The sequence below is a fragment of the Diospyros lotus genome, chromosome 6, assembly GCF_014633365.1.
Source record: "Diospyros lotus cultivar Yz01 chromosome 6, ASM1463336v1, whole genome shotgun sequence".
In the NCBI taxonomy this organism is placed as follows: domain Eukaryota; kingdom Viridiplantae; phylum Streptophyta; class Magnoliopsida; order Ericales; family Ebenaceae; genus Diospyros; species Diospyros lotus.
In genome coordinates this window covers 24,962,852-24,979,387 of record NC_068343.1, presented here as the reverse complement: position 1 = coordinate 24,979,387, position 16,536 = coordinate 24,962,852, and the positions used below count along the sequence as shown (strand labels likewise).

The following is a 16,536-nucleotide window of genomic DNA, read 5'->3' as shown; positions in this document are numbered from 1 at the left end:
TTTCTTGAACGCTTCCCAAACTGCTATCGGAGTCTCGTCATCCTCTGACTCTTACCTTGAATCGGTTTGCTGCAGAGTTCGCTCCTGCCTTGAACAGGTTTATTACAGAGTTCACTCCATTATTTGCCACCATCTCCCAGCGTCTTCTTTTAACATAAAGGTGGCACAATTCACCTTATCTTGGTCATTGTATTGTAAGTGTCGGAGTAGCTTCTCTGTTTGCTCCAACTAGTACTTAGCTATGCTGGGATTGTCCCGGGTTTTCCTTTAAATGTTGGCGGCCACTGTCGTCTATACTATTCTAGCACGTTATCTGGCTGCCTAGTCGATTCTCCCCTGGTCACATAGGTCATGAGATTCTCCATGACTCTTTCCATGTTGTCCAATTGCCCTTCAGGGATTATAGACTCCATTTCTTGGTCTTCACCCCTGATGCCGCTATTACCAATGTGGCCGTAGTGGCGAATCCCACTATCTTTGACACCCTCGTTCTTCTAATTGGGAGTGACGAGAGCCCGACTCCTTTGTCACCTTGTGGTTACCATCTAAAAGAAAATAAAGGATAGCATCTCATTCTACGAGAAAATCTTTTCAAAAGTTTCGTTTCATTATTATGCCGAAGTACAACATTGCTTAAACAAACACCACACTGGCACACTAAGCGAAAAGAAAAAAAAAATTGCCAAGACTTCTTCTAGTGGTTGTTTGACTTCCAAACCCAAGTATCGTCATCCGTTGCCTCGTCTCCAGACTCGGCTTCTGGTATGTTTTGATCATCAAATGTAATTACGCCTTCTTTCTCGTCGTCCGAGATAAAGAGGTCGGCACCTATTTCATTAGCCTCGACTGCCTCGTCAACATCCCAATCTCCATCCGAATATTTTTCTTTTATTATGGATCCCTCGAACATTTCAATGACCTGATCGCAGAATCGTATACAGAAGAAATGTAGAGACGCGTAATCGCCTTGCTGGCAAATCTCTTCAGCTATGGCTCTCCATTCTTCTTCCGTTTGATTTATCAAGAACTCTACCTGGGCATGCATTAGGCTTGATCTCACGAAGCTACTTGGTGGCACATCCCTCAAGATGCCTTGTATTATGTCTAGGAAATCGAAGACGTCTCCCACAATTGGTTCATTGTCCGCCCATCGACTGGCCTAGTGAGTCACCCAGAATTTCTCAAGGTAATCTCCTTCCATTCTGACATTGAAAAATCGATCAGATTTTCACAAACGGACACACTTAAATACCAAGTCTTTTCTTAGCCAGAACTTTCCTAGACATGCACTTTCACTTCAGCCCACTTAGGTCCATAACCTCTAAGACTTCGATCATCAATCTTTGAATCTCTAAATAGGGATTTCTAAATATAAGTTTTTCTAAACCTCGGGTTCATAGACCCCTGATGATCTTTCCTAAATTTTCTTATAATTTGCTCCAATACCAACTATAACACCCCAACCTCTTTAGGGTGTTGTATCATATGCTATGATTTTTTTTTTATATTTATATGAATCAAACTAAAATCCTCAACATATTCGCATAATAATAATAATTTCAAAAATTAATATTAATGAAATGAAATTCACAATTATCAGCGGAATAAGATTGAAACTTAAAAAAACCTTAGTAACGAATCATAACATCCACGAATTCATACATATTACTTAATTAGCATAACATTACAATAACTGAAATAAAGTAAATCAATTAACTAGGGTAACTTATCCTAGCCTTGGCTTAGGACCCGTCACAATCTCCATCATGCTCATGTCTCGATTACTCTTTTACCCTTTCGACTGCTCGACTTACTTGGAACATGGAATATTCCAGGGGCATAAGTCCAACATTAGAAGATGAAACTTCTAAGTGAGGGTTAAAATGACAATTACATGAATGCATGATGCAGTAATGTAAATGAATACACGCTCTAGTGTAACTTCCCTGACCAACCGATTCAACACGAAATCCTACGCAGAATCTCGACCTGCTTTCATGATAATCCTAACGTTGTCCCATCATTTTGCCTTAGGGAATTATGGCTACACTATTAAGACGACATCCCAATCTCATGCATGAGTATCAATATGCCAATAATATCATGTCGTGCAAAAATCATATTCCATCAATGCAACAATACATGTATAAATATGATAGAATGCTCGTATAATACATATAACTTAGCCACTATCATGACTATCATGCTCAACATAGACAATACATAACATGTATAAGCTTTTGGAGTAAAACCACTCACCTTAAAACAAAAATTCAACTTGCCTCGATTTGCGTGCCAACCTAAAAAATAATGCAAATAATAAAAATCCTTAGAAAAATCACTTCTTGGCCAATAATGTTCAAGGAAATTCAATAATCTAATTTTTTTAGACTTTTTCTTATTTTTCCTATTTTTTCTCTATTTTTCATAGCCATAAATTCTTCCAAAATTCCTAATAAAGTAATTTCTTCAATTTTTCTTCATGAAAATTTCAAAAATAATATTTCTAATCTCCATAATTTTTTTTGAAATTTTCAAAACCTCTTCCTATTTTTTTCTAATTAAGTTTAGTTTCAAAATTTTAAAATAATTAACTTATCATGAAATTTCCCAAATAAAAATTCACAAAAGTAAGCTGTTATTCTTTCCTGTATTTCTAAATATTTTTTCAGAATTTTATCCCTCTTATTTCTATTTTTACTCTATTATTTTTATTTTTAGTATTTAAAAAAATAATAAAAAAATTATCTCCGGTCGTCTTCTCCAGCACCAGCACACCGGAAAATTAAACAGACTATACTAATAGATATCTTATCTTGATTCAATTACCCTGACCAAATTTGAGCTTGAAATAACACCCGAAAGACCTTACTCTGAGCAAAAATCTGTTTGACTCCAACGAAATTTGATTTTTGCTGCAAAACTCCGATCACCCCTCAAATGAACTCCAAAATTCCTCAAAATTTTTAGAAATGATTCTCACCTCATGACCAACAAAATCCATATGTTTTGGTGCCTTAATTTGTTAAAAAATGAGGTCGATTTGAAGCTCAAATCTTGCAAAACTCTCGGCCACTATATCCTCTATTTATAGCCAAATTTGAATCCCAAAATGACGGATCTTGCTTCACCCAAAGCTACTAAGGCTGTTCCATGCCCTAGATCGATCCAAAACACATCAAAAGTTGGCCCAAAATCGATTTACAAAGGGTAAATTATGGTTGTTTTCGGCCAAAAATTTGGTCGTTTTCGACTAAGCCAAGGTTGATTGTCGGCCAAGATCGATTCTAGGGCCTTACCTTGACGTCCCTTGCCACTTTTTTGAGTCTTCAGCCACCGAATTCGGTGATGGGAAGGGTGGCCAGAAGCTTGATCTGCCATGACAGCTTCTAATTTTTGAAAATTGTATTTTTACCCATTCATTTTGACTTCTTTACATTTTGACCTTTCCATGAAGCTCCTGTACTTTCTATAACTTCCATTGAATCCCTCAACCTTTGAACTCTTCATTTCTTCTTTTATGATCCCGAAAAAAATGTCATTTCGACCTTCCTAAGACAAATTCGAGAAATTGCACTTAGACTCGAATTTTCATTTTGGTCATAAATCCTTTTTGTTTCTTCCTGAAACCATTGAAGGGTTGTTTTACATACTAAATATAAATTTTCTTGGGATTCCGTTGACCTCTTGAAAGTCTCCTGCGATAATTCAATTTTTCAGTCAGAATCATAGCTGTATTTTAGTTGTATCGAAAATTATTCCTGATCTAATTTCTCTTGATACTAAAAATCATTTCTTGATATTCTTAATAGGCATATGCTTATTTCCTTAGGTATATGAGCTTTCAGGCATTCCCTCTAGTCGATTCGAATATTTTTTCGAGCTATTCTGATACTAATTTCCTTTGAAACCTCATATTTCTTACTCGAAAATTTTTCGAGTATTACAGGTATGGTAGTTGTTGTGCTGATTGTAAGAAGGATGGTTCACAGGGTGTGAGGATCTTTGTCAATATTTAATTTGGAGATGAGAATAGGTTGAGGGATTCTGTTGAGATAGCGGTCAGATTTAAGGTTTATGGTATGCCTTTGAGCTGAGAGAGAGAGAGAGAGAGAGAGAGAGAGAGAGAGAGAGAGATGAAGTTTCAATGATGGATCTTATGACCTTCCAATGAAGGACATCTAACTACATGGCAACATTTGAAAAATTCTTCCGTCTTTTTTTATTTTTCGAATTTCATATTGATCAATCAATCCACAGTTAATTCAAGCAGGATATTGCATTTTGATTATTAGGATCCTAATATTATACCATTTTGTATTATACCATATGTATGCCTTTCATGAGAAAAACTTGGCAAGCCGGCCGGATGATTATTATGACATTCAGCTTATACATATCATAAGAGCTTAGTAACAACCAGAACTAGGTAGCCCATTTCATGGATTAAATAACAACAATCTAAATAAATATAATCATATTCAAATTAAAGTGTATCTATAATTAATTAGATCAAACGGGCATCCTCAGACGTAAGATAAACAAGGCATTAAAAATTGTTAAACATTTGCTCCAGTTCTCCATCATCTGCCCCCGAGAAGTGATACACAGTCTGGCCATCTTTCATGAATAGGATGGTTGGCAGTTCAAAAACTTCCTTTTCAGCGATGAACTGCAACCAAAATAGAAAAAGGAAGAAAAAATAAAAAATAAGGTTTCCTTGTATAAAACAATGGTAATGTATTCGGTATATATCTGCTTGAGTTTTGTGCTTCAATTACCTCTAGGTTATCGGCATCTCCGAAGACAAAGGTAAGGTCTGGCCGTTTCCTGACCATACGATTCAGATAAGGTTCCATGAAGCGGCAGGGTGCACTCCATGTAGTCGTGAACACGACGACTTTCTGCATAAATAAATCCCTATATAAATATTATTCTTTTTTAAATTAAAAATTAAAAAAAAAAAAGGAAACAGTACTTGAGTGATGCCTAGTGGTGTATAACTAAAGGAAAAAAATAAAAAAAAATCATTAATGTATATAAAGGGAAAACCATATTTACCTTTGTGGAGGGATCAGACTCAACGTACAGATTCCATTCCCTCCTATTGCGGCATTCTTTTTTCATTCTCTCTCTCTATATATCTCTCTCTCCAATCTAAAATGGAAGACGAAGCCAAACAGATTCCAACGCAATAAGCAACTGCTACTGGCTTGCCATCTCTTTCCTTTATATAGGAATCCTTGGGCCACAGAGCGCCCAATCTTTCAAGTTATAAGGGGTCTACTACCTGCTCCAATACCGTCAAATCATAACCAATCCAACACAGTTAAATCATAGCCAGCATTAAGACAATCTACTGTTTGACTGTGGAGACGCATAACGAATCTGTCCACTTCAAGTTACTAAATAGAATAGTTTACTCTAATTGATTAGTTGAGAGAGATAAATAGAGAAAAAAAGTGAATAAAAAACAAAATCACAATTTATTCAATAACCTAAGTGGAAAGTCATAATTTAAACGAAATCTAATACATATTTGAATCTCAAAAGCAAAGTAATTTTTAACTTTTGAAATTAAAAGTACAAATATAATGTTTTAACATTTAATCAAAAACCATATTTATTAAGCAAAAAATATTTAACTCCTTGTGAATTACTTCACTTCACGATTGAAAGATAAATTAGAGACTAATTTGTTTATCGGATTCAAACATTGATTGGATTTTGCATTGGCTATAAACTAATTATCTTTGTATTTCTTTGGATATATTAATAGAGAAATTGTTTAATTAGTTTTAAAGACTGATTAAGGTTACTAGTTACATTTTCTTACTTTTTTCTTTGTTTTTTTTTTTCTTTTAAACCATCAATTGGCATAATTTTTTTCCATCTAAAGGTATATATATATATATAGAGTTAAATTTATTTATATATATAGTTAAATTATGCAAATATATAAATCTAAACTAAATAAATATATTATTTGATATACAAAAATTTATTAATTAAAATCATAATATATATGTCATACTTTTGTTACAAAATAAAATTAATTATGTGTTTTCACTTTTTAATGAATTTATTTATACGAATGAAAATGAAATGTTCTTTTTGATTATTTTCATCACTTCTAACAACTTTAAGTTTTTGTTTTACCAAACCCATATTTATATAAGTGACACCTTTAAATACATTTTATTCAAACAATTTTCTTAACCGAACACACTACATAATTTAAAACTTTAAAAACTCAAAAATAAAGATAAATTAAAGAGTTTTTTTTAGAGGATTTATTAAATTTTAATTTAAGAAAAAAATATATATTTAGTACTTTACTTGTTGAGGATAAGAAAAGAGCATGTAATATCGATCCCCTCAATAGATGCCATTAATTCTTTTTCTTTTATGGATGCCTTTGGTCTGTGTCCCTTAAGAAAAGAATGTATACGTAGTACTTTACTTGTTGAGGATAAAGAAAGAGCATGTAACATTCCCTCAGTAGATGCCATTAATTCTTTTTCCTTTATGGATGCCTTTGGTCTGTGTCCCTCACCAATATCTTATCGTCTTCGTGGACCAGATAGCTGGCGGCATTTATTCTTTGGATTGCCTCAATGACAATTGCTACCCCAATGAAATCATGATTGGAAATGCTTTCTTCGTAGATAAATTTGTTAAATAAATTTTATATATAAATTTATAATAATTTTTTTATAATTCATAATAACACCCAAATCTATTGTTAATTTTAAATAAAATTATTATGAATTATTATTAATTATATTTCATCTCTACTCGGGTTAATTATACCAATAATCACTCAATTTTACATTCTGTTACTATTTGGTTATTGAACTTTAAAATGTTATTTATTAGTCACTGATATTTCAAATCTGATAGTAATTAGTCACTCAGCTTTAAAATATTACCTATTAGTCACTAATATTTCAAAACTATTTTTCATCTGCCACTTGTGAACTTAAAGTTCAGTAACTAACGAGTGACAAGTGAGAAACGATATTTTGAAATATTAATGACTAACAGATAACATTTTAAAATTCAGTGACTAAGTAGTAACAGTTTTGAAATATCAGTGACTAATAGGTAACATTTCAAAGTTCAATAATCAAATAATAATAGAATACAACGTTAAGTGATTATTAGTATAATTAACACTCTCTACTCTAATGTTTCATTAATTGTACTAAAGAATATGACCATCCCGAATCTAAAGTGAATGAGCCAAGTAACGAATATTAATTAAAAGCCTTAATGCTTCTCACGAGTTAGAACAAAGCTGCTTATCTAAGAAAAAGAGTTAGAATAAAGCTGGATAGATGCTTTACTTTTTTGAAAGGAAAATGATCTTTCAATGAATTTTGGGTATTAAAAACTCAGAAATTGAATGTAATAACTATATTTTATAAGTATAAATTAGTTTAATATATTTTTCCTTTTCAATATGAATTTAATGAAATGTGTTATTGTATGTACAAGTTTTATTTATAGTAACATTATGAAATATTAAAAAAGATTGTTCCAAGGTAAGATGGAATAAATGGTTTAAATTTCACAACGTTTTATATGCATAATAATTATTTGTAGTACGATCAAATGATACAATCTATACCAAAAGTGACATGACAATTTTTCAATTGTTCTTAATGTCACAAGGTGTTATTGTTTACATATACAATAATAAATTTATAATTGTGAAAGAGTATTCTTTTTGAGATTTTAATCTTTAAGAGATTTGTGAAATAGCAAGCAGTTAGGGGTGCCAGGTGTCTTTTGTGTGAGCCTTTCGATATTTAAGTTAATTTATGTAAAAGAGTATAAAAAATCAAGAAGATTATAATATAAGTTGAGTTTTATTCTTATCTTAATTAAATAAATCACCTCTTGTTTATAGAAATTGAACTTGCCAGGTGGAGAAATATCCATATCTTTCAACTAATTTGTTTTGGATTTTGAAACAAAAACATCGAAGGTAGGTTTTTTAACGACCCAGATTTTCATCTCAATCTTTATTTACAACAGTGGAAACAAATTAATTAAAATTACACATTTCAATGGCTCTTACTTACATTTTATAGCATCACCTAATTAAATTTAGCAAAACACCCCATCTGAGTCCCTGTTTATACTCACCTCTAGAGATTTTTTTAGTCGGGAGAGCCTTGTATACATATAACCTAAAGAAAGGAATAAAAACCACCATATCATCCATCCCCGAGCACCATTCTTCTCAAACTTGAAATAATGATAAAACAAAGTGAGTCATAAGGCTCGGCAAGTATAAACCCAAACAAAGGTTAAGGCTTTGAGAGAATAACCCAACATAACCCACACACCCCATGCCCAAAACATGCACGTGCATAGCATGAACCGCAAGTCAAATGAAAACCACATAAATAAACATGCACATAATGGTCTTTGGGGTCCACAAAGAAGACACCAGCACCAAGTCCCGAACAAACTTGTCGTTGCCATGAACTAGCAAGCATGCACCACGAGCCAAAGATAACCTCAAGTTGGTACTCTTGCCTGAAACGGAACAATACTTCCATGCGTAATGCCAACCTTAGGTCAGTACACTCGTCTGAAATGGAACAATACCTCCGTGTGCAATGCCAACCTTAGGTCGGTACTCCTGCTTGAAACAGCACGATACTCTCGTCTATGGTAATAGCACTAACCTCAAGTCTGTACTCCTACCTGAAACAACAAGGTTCTCCAGCCCGAAACAGTACGGTCCTCCCACCCATGATAATAGCCTTGAATCGGTACTCCCTTCCAAAGGAGATACCTCGAGAAAATAGAATCACCGTACACATAGAGCCATGCAATGCAACACATAAAAATGCAATGGTGTAGTAAGTATAAACGTGATAAAAGGCCCTTATAAAACCAGGCATCAGGTCATACTTCACCCACATAGTAAAACACACTCAATGCAGTGCTTGTGCAAGACACACTCTAGACACTCTAAGATGCCCGTGCTTAAGCACTCATAAGATATGGCCTATTGATGCAATTCCCTAACCCCAACACACACAATCAACACCAAACTGTAAATAAATAAATATTAAATTCCCCCACAAGAGACCCAGAACTGTCTCACAACCACCCATCTGGAACCTAACCCAACTAAGTGCGACATCATTCCTAAGGAAATGGAGCAATAGAAAGCCTCGTTAGAGGGACCTAGAATTATTGAGAATTATTTAATTTATTTAATTAATTTTTGGCTTAAGAGAATTGCCAATTAAATATTTAATGTAGCAATTTAGAAATTTTAAATAAGAGAATAGCATTTAAAGGCATTTAATTATGTGGAAATTAATGCAAGGACATGATGGTCATTTAAGATTTTGTTATTAGAATTTAACTATTTAATTAGAGTTATTATGTGATATTATGAATTGAGGAGAATCCATGCGTGAGAAGGTTTAGGATTGAAGTCTTCAAGTTATAATAGGAGAATGAGATATGGCTTTTAGGGCTTTTTATGTGTGTATATAAGTCTCATAAGCCCTAACTTTCTTCACGTTGCGTGAAGAACAGAGAACTCAAGATAAGCTAAAGCAGAGTGTTGCATAGGAGATTTCCATTGGAAACGTCGAAGTCGATTAAGAAGATCATAAGGCAAGTATCTATCCTTGTAAACCATTCTTACGGGATCATATTTTAGTATTATTCTCAGTTTGTTCAAGAACTCTTTGCTTGAGATTCAGATTATACAAACAGTGTATATATATATATATGCATATTCAATGAGTTTTTGGCAATATATGCTTGATTTCTTATGGCGATTCAATCAAATATAATCCTTGAATCATCCTTGATATTGTTTCTTATCAATTGGGACTTGTTTTCCCAAGATTTTATTTAAAATGGTGTAGTAATGTTAGATTTTGATCAAGAACAGAGTCACTGTAATCGTGTGTGTCTGTTAAAAATATATGCAGACATCCGAATGGGTTCCTGCATATTCGGATGGGTTAATCCAAGATTGTGAGTGACATCTGGATAGGCTAGAAGATATCCGAATGTTTTAGTTGTTATCTGTGAGTGGTATTTGGATAGCCCTTGGTCGTATCCGGATGGTCTTGTAATGTCCGGATGCTTTGTGTTTGTATCTGAATATGTCCAATGTCTAATGAGAGTGATATCTGGATGCTTTGAGCCATATCCAGATGGAACTAAAAGGTTTTATGAGTTGTATCCGGATGCATCAAATTGTATCGGAATGTGTCCCATATCTTATCCAGATACCTCGTATCGCATATGGATGTGTCCAATATATTATTAGTGTGATATCCGTATGGTTTTTTTCATGCATCCGGAAGGTCTGCTATATCTAGATATCTTCTTCTATATCCGGATGCCTCTCTCAAGAGTTGAATTTCATTCGAATGAAGCCTCCTGTAGCATTCGAATCACATAATAAGATATCCGGATGGCCTACATCATATTCGGATGTCCAATACATATCCGAATACCTCTTCAACATATCTGAATAGTCACCCCAATGTATTATGATGAACCTTCAACATATCTGGATGTCTCTCCCATATTCAAATACCCTTCCTTCTTATATGGATGGTTTTTCCAGAATTTTAAATATGCCTTCCAGTGAGCTTAACCAAGTTATTACTTAAATAAAAGATTAAATATCATCAAATATTGGAATCTTATGTCTTTTATGATAAATTTATCATGCCCATAACGCTTAAATCCTTGTATTCCAATATAATTAATGATGATTACATGGCATGTTTAGCATTATTACGTGACATTATGTGCATACATCTTAGTATGAGCATGGAGCATAACTTTATATGGAGCACTTCATATCGTGTGCTAGCATATATGTGAGCATTGCACTGTAGAATGAGCACTAAGCGGCTAGTCCACTGGGATTCCATCAGTTTCAGTTCAATTTATGTGTTGCTCGCTTGGTTACGACCAGGGGGCTAGGGGCAAATTGCTCACAGTATGGGCTTCAATTTATATGGGCCTATAGCCAAAGTTGCATTACCTACATTTAGTTTACAAATTACATGCATTGATATTTTATTCGTGCATTGTTCAGTATTCATCAGCCCCTCAGTACAAGATTAGTTGGTATTTTATGAGTATCGATATTATTTAATTCAGCTTCAGTTATTCTTTCAAGTTTATTACTTGATGAGCTTTGTAGCTCACCTTATACTCTTCACCATTCCAGGTCCTAGTAGGGGAGTACCAGATGTGGAGTCTAGCAACAGTGGTTAGTAGTGTGTGTACGTGGAACTGCTCAAAAACCAAGGATGTCCAGGTGTTGGTGTTATTTAGAGTCTTGTTAGTTTAGGAGTATTTTTTATTTCCAATCGAGGGACTATCTTAGTTAGTGGTTTAATTTTCAGTTTTTGTTGATATGAGGTGTTACATAACCCAACTAGGTGTGGCATTATTCCCAAGGAAATTGGGGGATAGAAAACTCCGTGTTGGTTAGTAAAAAATATAGCACAAATCATATGGTGGTTACCACACGCAGTTACATAATGAATGTGTGGAACTGAACAACGATAAGGGAAGGAATAAAATATATAAAATGACAGGAACTTGTAGAGGGATTGAAGAAACACGAATAGAATGTTAGGAACTTGTGGGGCTGATTCTCGACCTTCTTACGCTCTCGCTGCAAAGTAAAACATTTTATAGGAAATGATAAGATTGCAGCTCAAATTAATTAAATATAACCGCGTAAAATATATAATTTAACTGTGCTAAATTTATAATTTAAACGTACGATACTTCTAATAATTTATACTACTTACCGGGCCACTTCAAATATTGAATCATCCCAAAATCCTTTATTTTTCTCCTTATTTTTCCCTTTTTCTTCCTCCTTCTAGAGCTACTCATGACCCTCCTCTCCTTTTCCCATTTCCATTCCATTTTTTGCTCTTGAAATGGCCGAAAATCGACCTCAGGAATGGCTAAGATTGGCTTAAAAATGAAGCAAAATGGAACAACTTGGTGAGCAAGGCAAATGGGCAACCCAGCTGTCACCATGTGGCATGCCTGCAACTATGCATGGCTGCCACAATCCCATCCCGAAACAACATCGTTTCAAGCTGGCCTTGCTGATAAAAATCAGCAATTTCATTACCGCACACCTCTCCCCTCGCTCGAACCCACGACCTCCACCTAAACACGCGCACGTGCGACTGCTGACGTTACAAGCCACCGTTAAACGACATGCACCTTAAATTAAATTTAAAGAGACCCGCAACCCCTTTTTTGAAATTACACCAGTGCCCAAAACTTTCAAAACTAGCACTTACACCCCATATTTCATTTATCCCTTATTTCACTTACACCCCAAATTAATAATTACACTTTTATCCCAATTTTACCAAATATTGTCCTATTTTCTTAAATCAATATAAAATAATATTGCCTTGTAAATCCCCAAATATTTCATAATTACCTCAAATACCAGTATAAATAATTATTATTATCTCCAAAATTATGGGATGTTACAGATTTGACACATTCTTGAATTGGAGAGGGTCTCATATGAGATACCCTGAGAAAGACGTCCCAGACTTCCCTTTTTGGGTTTCTTCCTTCTGAGCCTATCTTTTACTTAAGACTGAGTCCACTTTCTTGCATACAACACATGGTAATTCCATATTAACTCTCTTTTCATCTAAACTTTTTTGCTTTTATTTATTCACATTTGATTATACAATAAATTTATAATAAAAAATAACCATTTAGAATTTTAACATTTGAAATTAAAAATTGGAAGAAATGATAGACGTCCAAGAGAGGGGTTAATTGAGTTTTAAAGAATTTTTCTTGATTTAAAAGGACTTTAAGAAAAATAGTTTGGACTTTTACAAACTAATGCTTCAAATAAATCCTTGACAAAAACTAATAAGAGAAATCTAGAATAAGTTTTATGTAAGAAAAATGACCCTCTTAAAGATTTAGAAAATTGTTGTTTTAAGAATTAAAACTGAAAATAGATTAGCAAAGAAAAATTGGAACTTGTTAAAAGCTAAAATGAGAGTGTTGAAATAGAAGAAGTAAAAACAATACAATACACACAAATTTATAGTGGTTCGCCCAACAAGCCTGCTCCATTTCTTTAGTTTTTCGCCAAGGATTTAACAATCCACTTAACTTTTCCAAACTCAATCATAACCTTAGTTTTTCATAAGTGCAATTGTAACCTCTGCTTTTAACAAGCTCAACAGTACACCAATACAATGGTTTTTAAAGGCTCAACTGGAACCACTACCTTTAACAGGATCATGCATAACCTCTTGGATTTTCAAAGGATTAGGTGCAACCTCTTACATTTTTAGGGCTCGGGTGTAATCACAACTGAAAAGGAATGCCAACTATTGCAGTATCAATGCAAGGGTTTAAGCCATTTTCAAAAATGATTTTCGAAAACATCAAAGATAGCAGCGAAAAAAAGAATGAAAAACATCTTACAAGACTTGTTTCCAATGTCTATATGCATATCAAAACTAAACCATGCCATAGGGGGTTTAGTTATTTTATCTTTTAACTATTGAAAGTCGATGTAGAGGTTGAAATCCTTTGGTAGCAACAACTCCTTGCTCCAAACATCTCCCGAATAGCTTTTTGGTTAGATCAAACTGACTCCCGAAAACACGGGAGGCCTAGTTAGGCCACGCTCCAGCAAGATAGTGATTCCCACTACTTCCTCTTTGTGCTAGACAGAGAGAGTAAGGGAGATTAAGGTTGGAAATGAAATCGGTTCGAATCAAAGTGGCTTCTTATGCTTGATAGTCTTACTATCAAGAATAATGAGCTACAATAGTTATGAAGAAACAAAAAAGAGCAATGGAAAGAGAGCAATCAAAGAGTCTTTCGAGCTCTCTAGAAAGAGAAGGATTAGGGCTAGGGTTGGGAGAAATCAAAAGCAACAACTTACCTTATATTCTTAGTTTGCTAATATATGTAATACCCAAAACCTTAGCTGCCCAAATCTTCTCATAATTGACAAAGGACATAAAAATCGGGCTTGGAACATGGAGGAGACAAAAAGGATGCATCCTGTCCATCCCTCGTCTACCCTTGCCGTGTCCTTTAACCTTTTCACCTCATGAATGGACAAACGATCATGCAATCTGTCAATGCAGTAGACAGTTTGTGAGGAGTTGTCGACCGTTTTGGCCTTTTATCCAAAACTTCTAGAAATTACATCTAAGCCCCACCAAAAACACTTAATGATACTTTCACCATTTCATGATGAAATCAAGACCCCCGTTAACTCTTAATGGCATGCCTGTTAAATCTTAACAAATGCTCCTTATTAATTTGATTATTGAACCCGATCCATTAACTCTTAACAATAAATGCTATTAATTCTTAATGATGGTTTCAGCCTTAATCGCTTAATCTACCATCATGCCCGGATATGCATGTGACCTTTTAGGTTCACTACTAAGTAGAAATTAGGATATGTTAAACTCTCTGACATTAACCAAACATTTTGGCCTACAATGAGGATCTCTCCATCTCCTCGAAGTACCTCGAAAGACCTTGAGTGACAACAAGCATTATATCAGGGCAATTTTGTAATACCCGAGAAATTCTAAAGGACTCAAGGGTAAATTATCTTGAGGATAAAAATGGAATTTAAGGATAAATGAAGGGTATAACGGTAATTTATTACCGTATAGATGATCGAATCGACTGTCGGGAGTGCCCTGGAGCCGAGATGCCAAAAAAAATGATGTGACATTAACGAGCACCCCAAGATATGATTTATAGCATCGAAAGAAATAAGATCGGGAACAGTTTTTGGTGCAGCTAAAATGCAGCTGCCAATTAGGCTGCAATACCGAATTGTTATAAACGACTTCCCGAAAGTCAACGGAAGCTTGAAGGGGCTTCATTTTTTCATAAGGAACAACCCTTCAATGGTTTCATGAAGAAACAAAGAGTTTTAGGGCGAAAACGAAGATTCGGGCCTAAGTGTAGTTTTTTGAAATTGCTAGAGGGAGGCCGAAACGATATTTTTTCGGAATTCTCAAGGGTCAAATTGATGTTTTAGGACTTGAGCGTCTTGAAAGAAATTATCAAAAGTCAAGGGGCTTGGTGAAAGAGGCCCAAAATGAGGAAACCAAAATTAGTGTTGTAAAAGTGCAAAAACTCAAAAATGGCAACATGGGCAAATCTGACCAGCACATGGCCAGTCGGCCATGGCCGATTTTGGCCACAGGGTTGCATGAGGAATAGTCAGGGGAGCAACTTTTGCAAAGGAAGATCTGACAAAGGTGATCGTGGTGGCCGGATTTTGAAGAAAAAGCGGCCGAAAGTTGGCCGAAATGGTACACGCCTGCAAATGGCTATTTTGGTCGGTTAAAGCCGCTTGAAGGTCGATCTAGGGTAGGTAAACCCTCCTAAGGCAATGGGCTAGCAAATCTCGGGCATTTCCAGCATCGATTTCGCCTATAAATAGGCATTCGAAGTGGTCAAAAGTTGGAAGGAATGGAGCTTCAAATCGGCCTCAAAATTGAATGAATTGGCGCTCTAAAATAAGGGGATTTTTAAGCCCATGAGGTGTAGAGAATATCTGGAAACTTTTGAGCATTTTGATGCCTGTTTGATGGCCGTTCGAGAGCTCGCCGGAAAAGGAGGCGGACGACCAAGCCGAGGCTTTGGCCGCCTAATTGAGGCACCTCCGGTGCTCCTTTCAGCCTCTAAGGTACGCCATGTTGATTGACTGGAGGAGAGGAAGAGAAAGGTGGAGGCATCTCGAATCGCCGGCATGGCCGTCGTCGGAGAAGACGACCGGCGCGTGCCGGTCATGCGTGGTCCTTCACGCGCGCCTACTCGCCCTAGCATGTTGGGGCGCGTGCAGGCGCGTGAAGCTCGGGAAAATTCTAAAAAAAATGTATAAAAATCCATAAAATTATTTTATGAAGGTTTGTGCAAAAAGATTGGGATTTGGGATTCCCGATGTCTCGGATTCCGCATCAAAGAACCTTGTTTTGAGTGAAAGCGCAACATCCGGGTAAGTTCAGTATTTTTCCTTTGATGTTCATAGCATATTATGAATTGTTGTGAAGATATATTTGAGAAAATGGTCCCGATGTATTTATTGAGATTTTTAGAAGGAAAAATGAAGGAAAATAAAGGAAAAAATGAGATAAATGAAATATTGAGATATTTAGTGATAAAATATCTTTTTTATGCTTGAGGTAATCGAGATGATGTGATTAGTGCAACTTTTGAGAGTTGGCACGAAAATCGAGATGGGGCACACATATCAAGGCGATGCACGCTTTTCAAGAAAATGCAATTTTATCTCAAAAGATGAGTTTTCCTATCCTACGTGATATGATTGTTTATATATGCATAATATTTACCAAAGATATGATTCATTTTGTCATATTGCATTGAAAGTCGTGATAATTGCATGGCACGATCTTATTGTCACATTGATATTTGTGCATGGGAATGGGATGTCGCCCCCAGAGTGTAGCCGTAATT

At 35.1% G+C, this 16,536-nt stretch overlaps 1 protein-coding gene across 1 annotated transcript; it reads right to left on the bottom strand.

The window, feature by feature from the left end:
* Window positions 1–4,409: 4,409 nt before the first annotated feature.
* On the bottom strand, window positions 4,410–5,219 carry LOC127804637 (thioredoxin H-type 1-like). Its single transcript, XM_052341529.1, has 3 exons — window positions 5,062–5,219; window positions 4,782–4,904; window positions 4,410–4,672 (listed from the first exon to the last, which is right to left on the bottom strand). Exons 1-3 carry the CDS (start codon window positions 5,125–5,127, stop codon window positions 4,550–4,552), a joined length of 312 nt encoding a protein of 103 aa, XP_052197489.1. The 5' UTR covers window positions 5,128–5,219; the 3' UTR covers window positions 4,410–4,549.
* Between the last annotated feature and the right edge of the window lie 11,317 nt (window positions 5,220–16,536).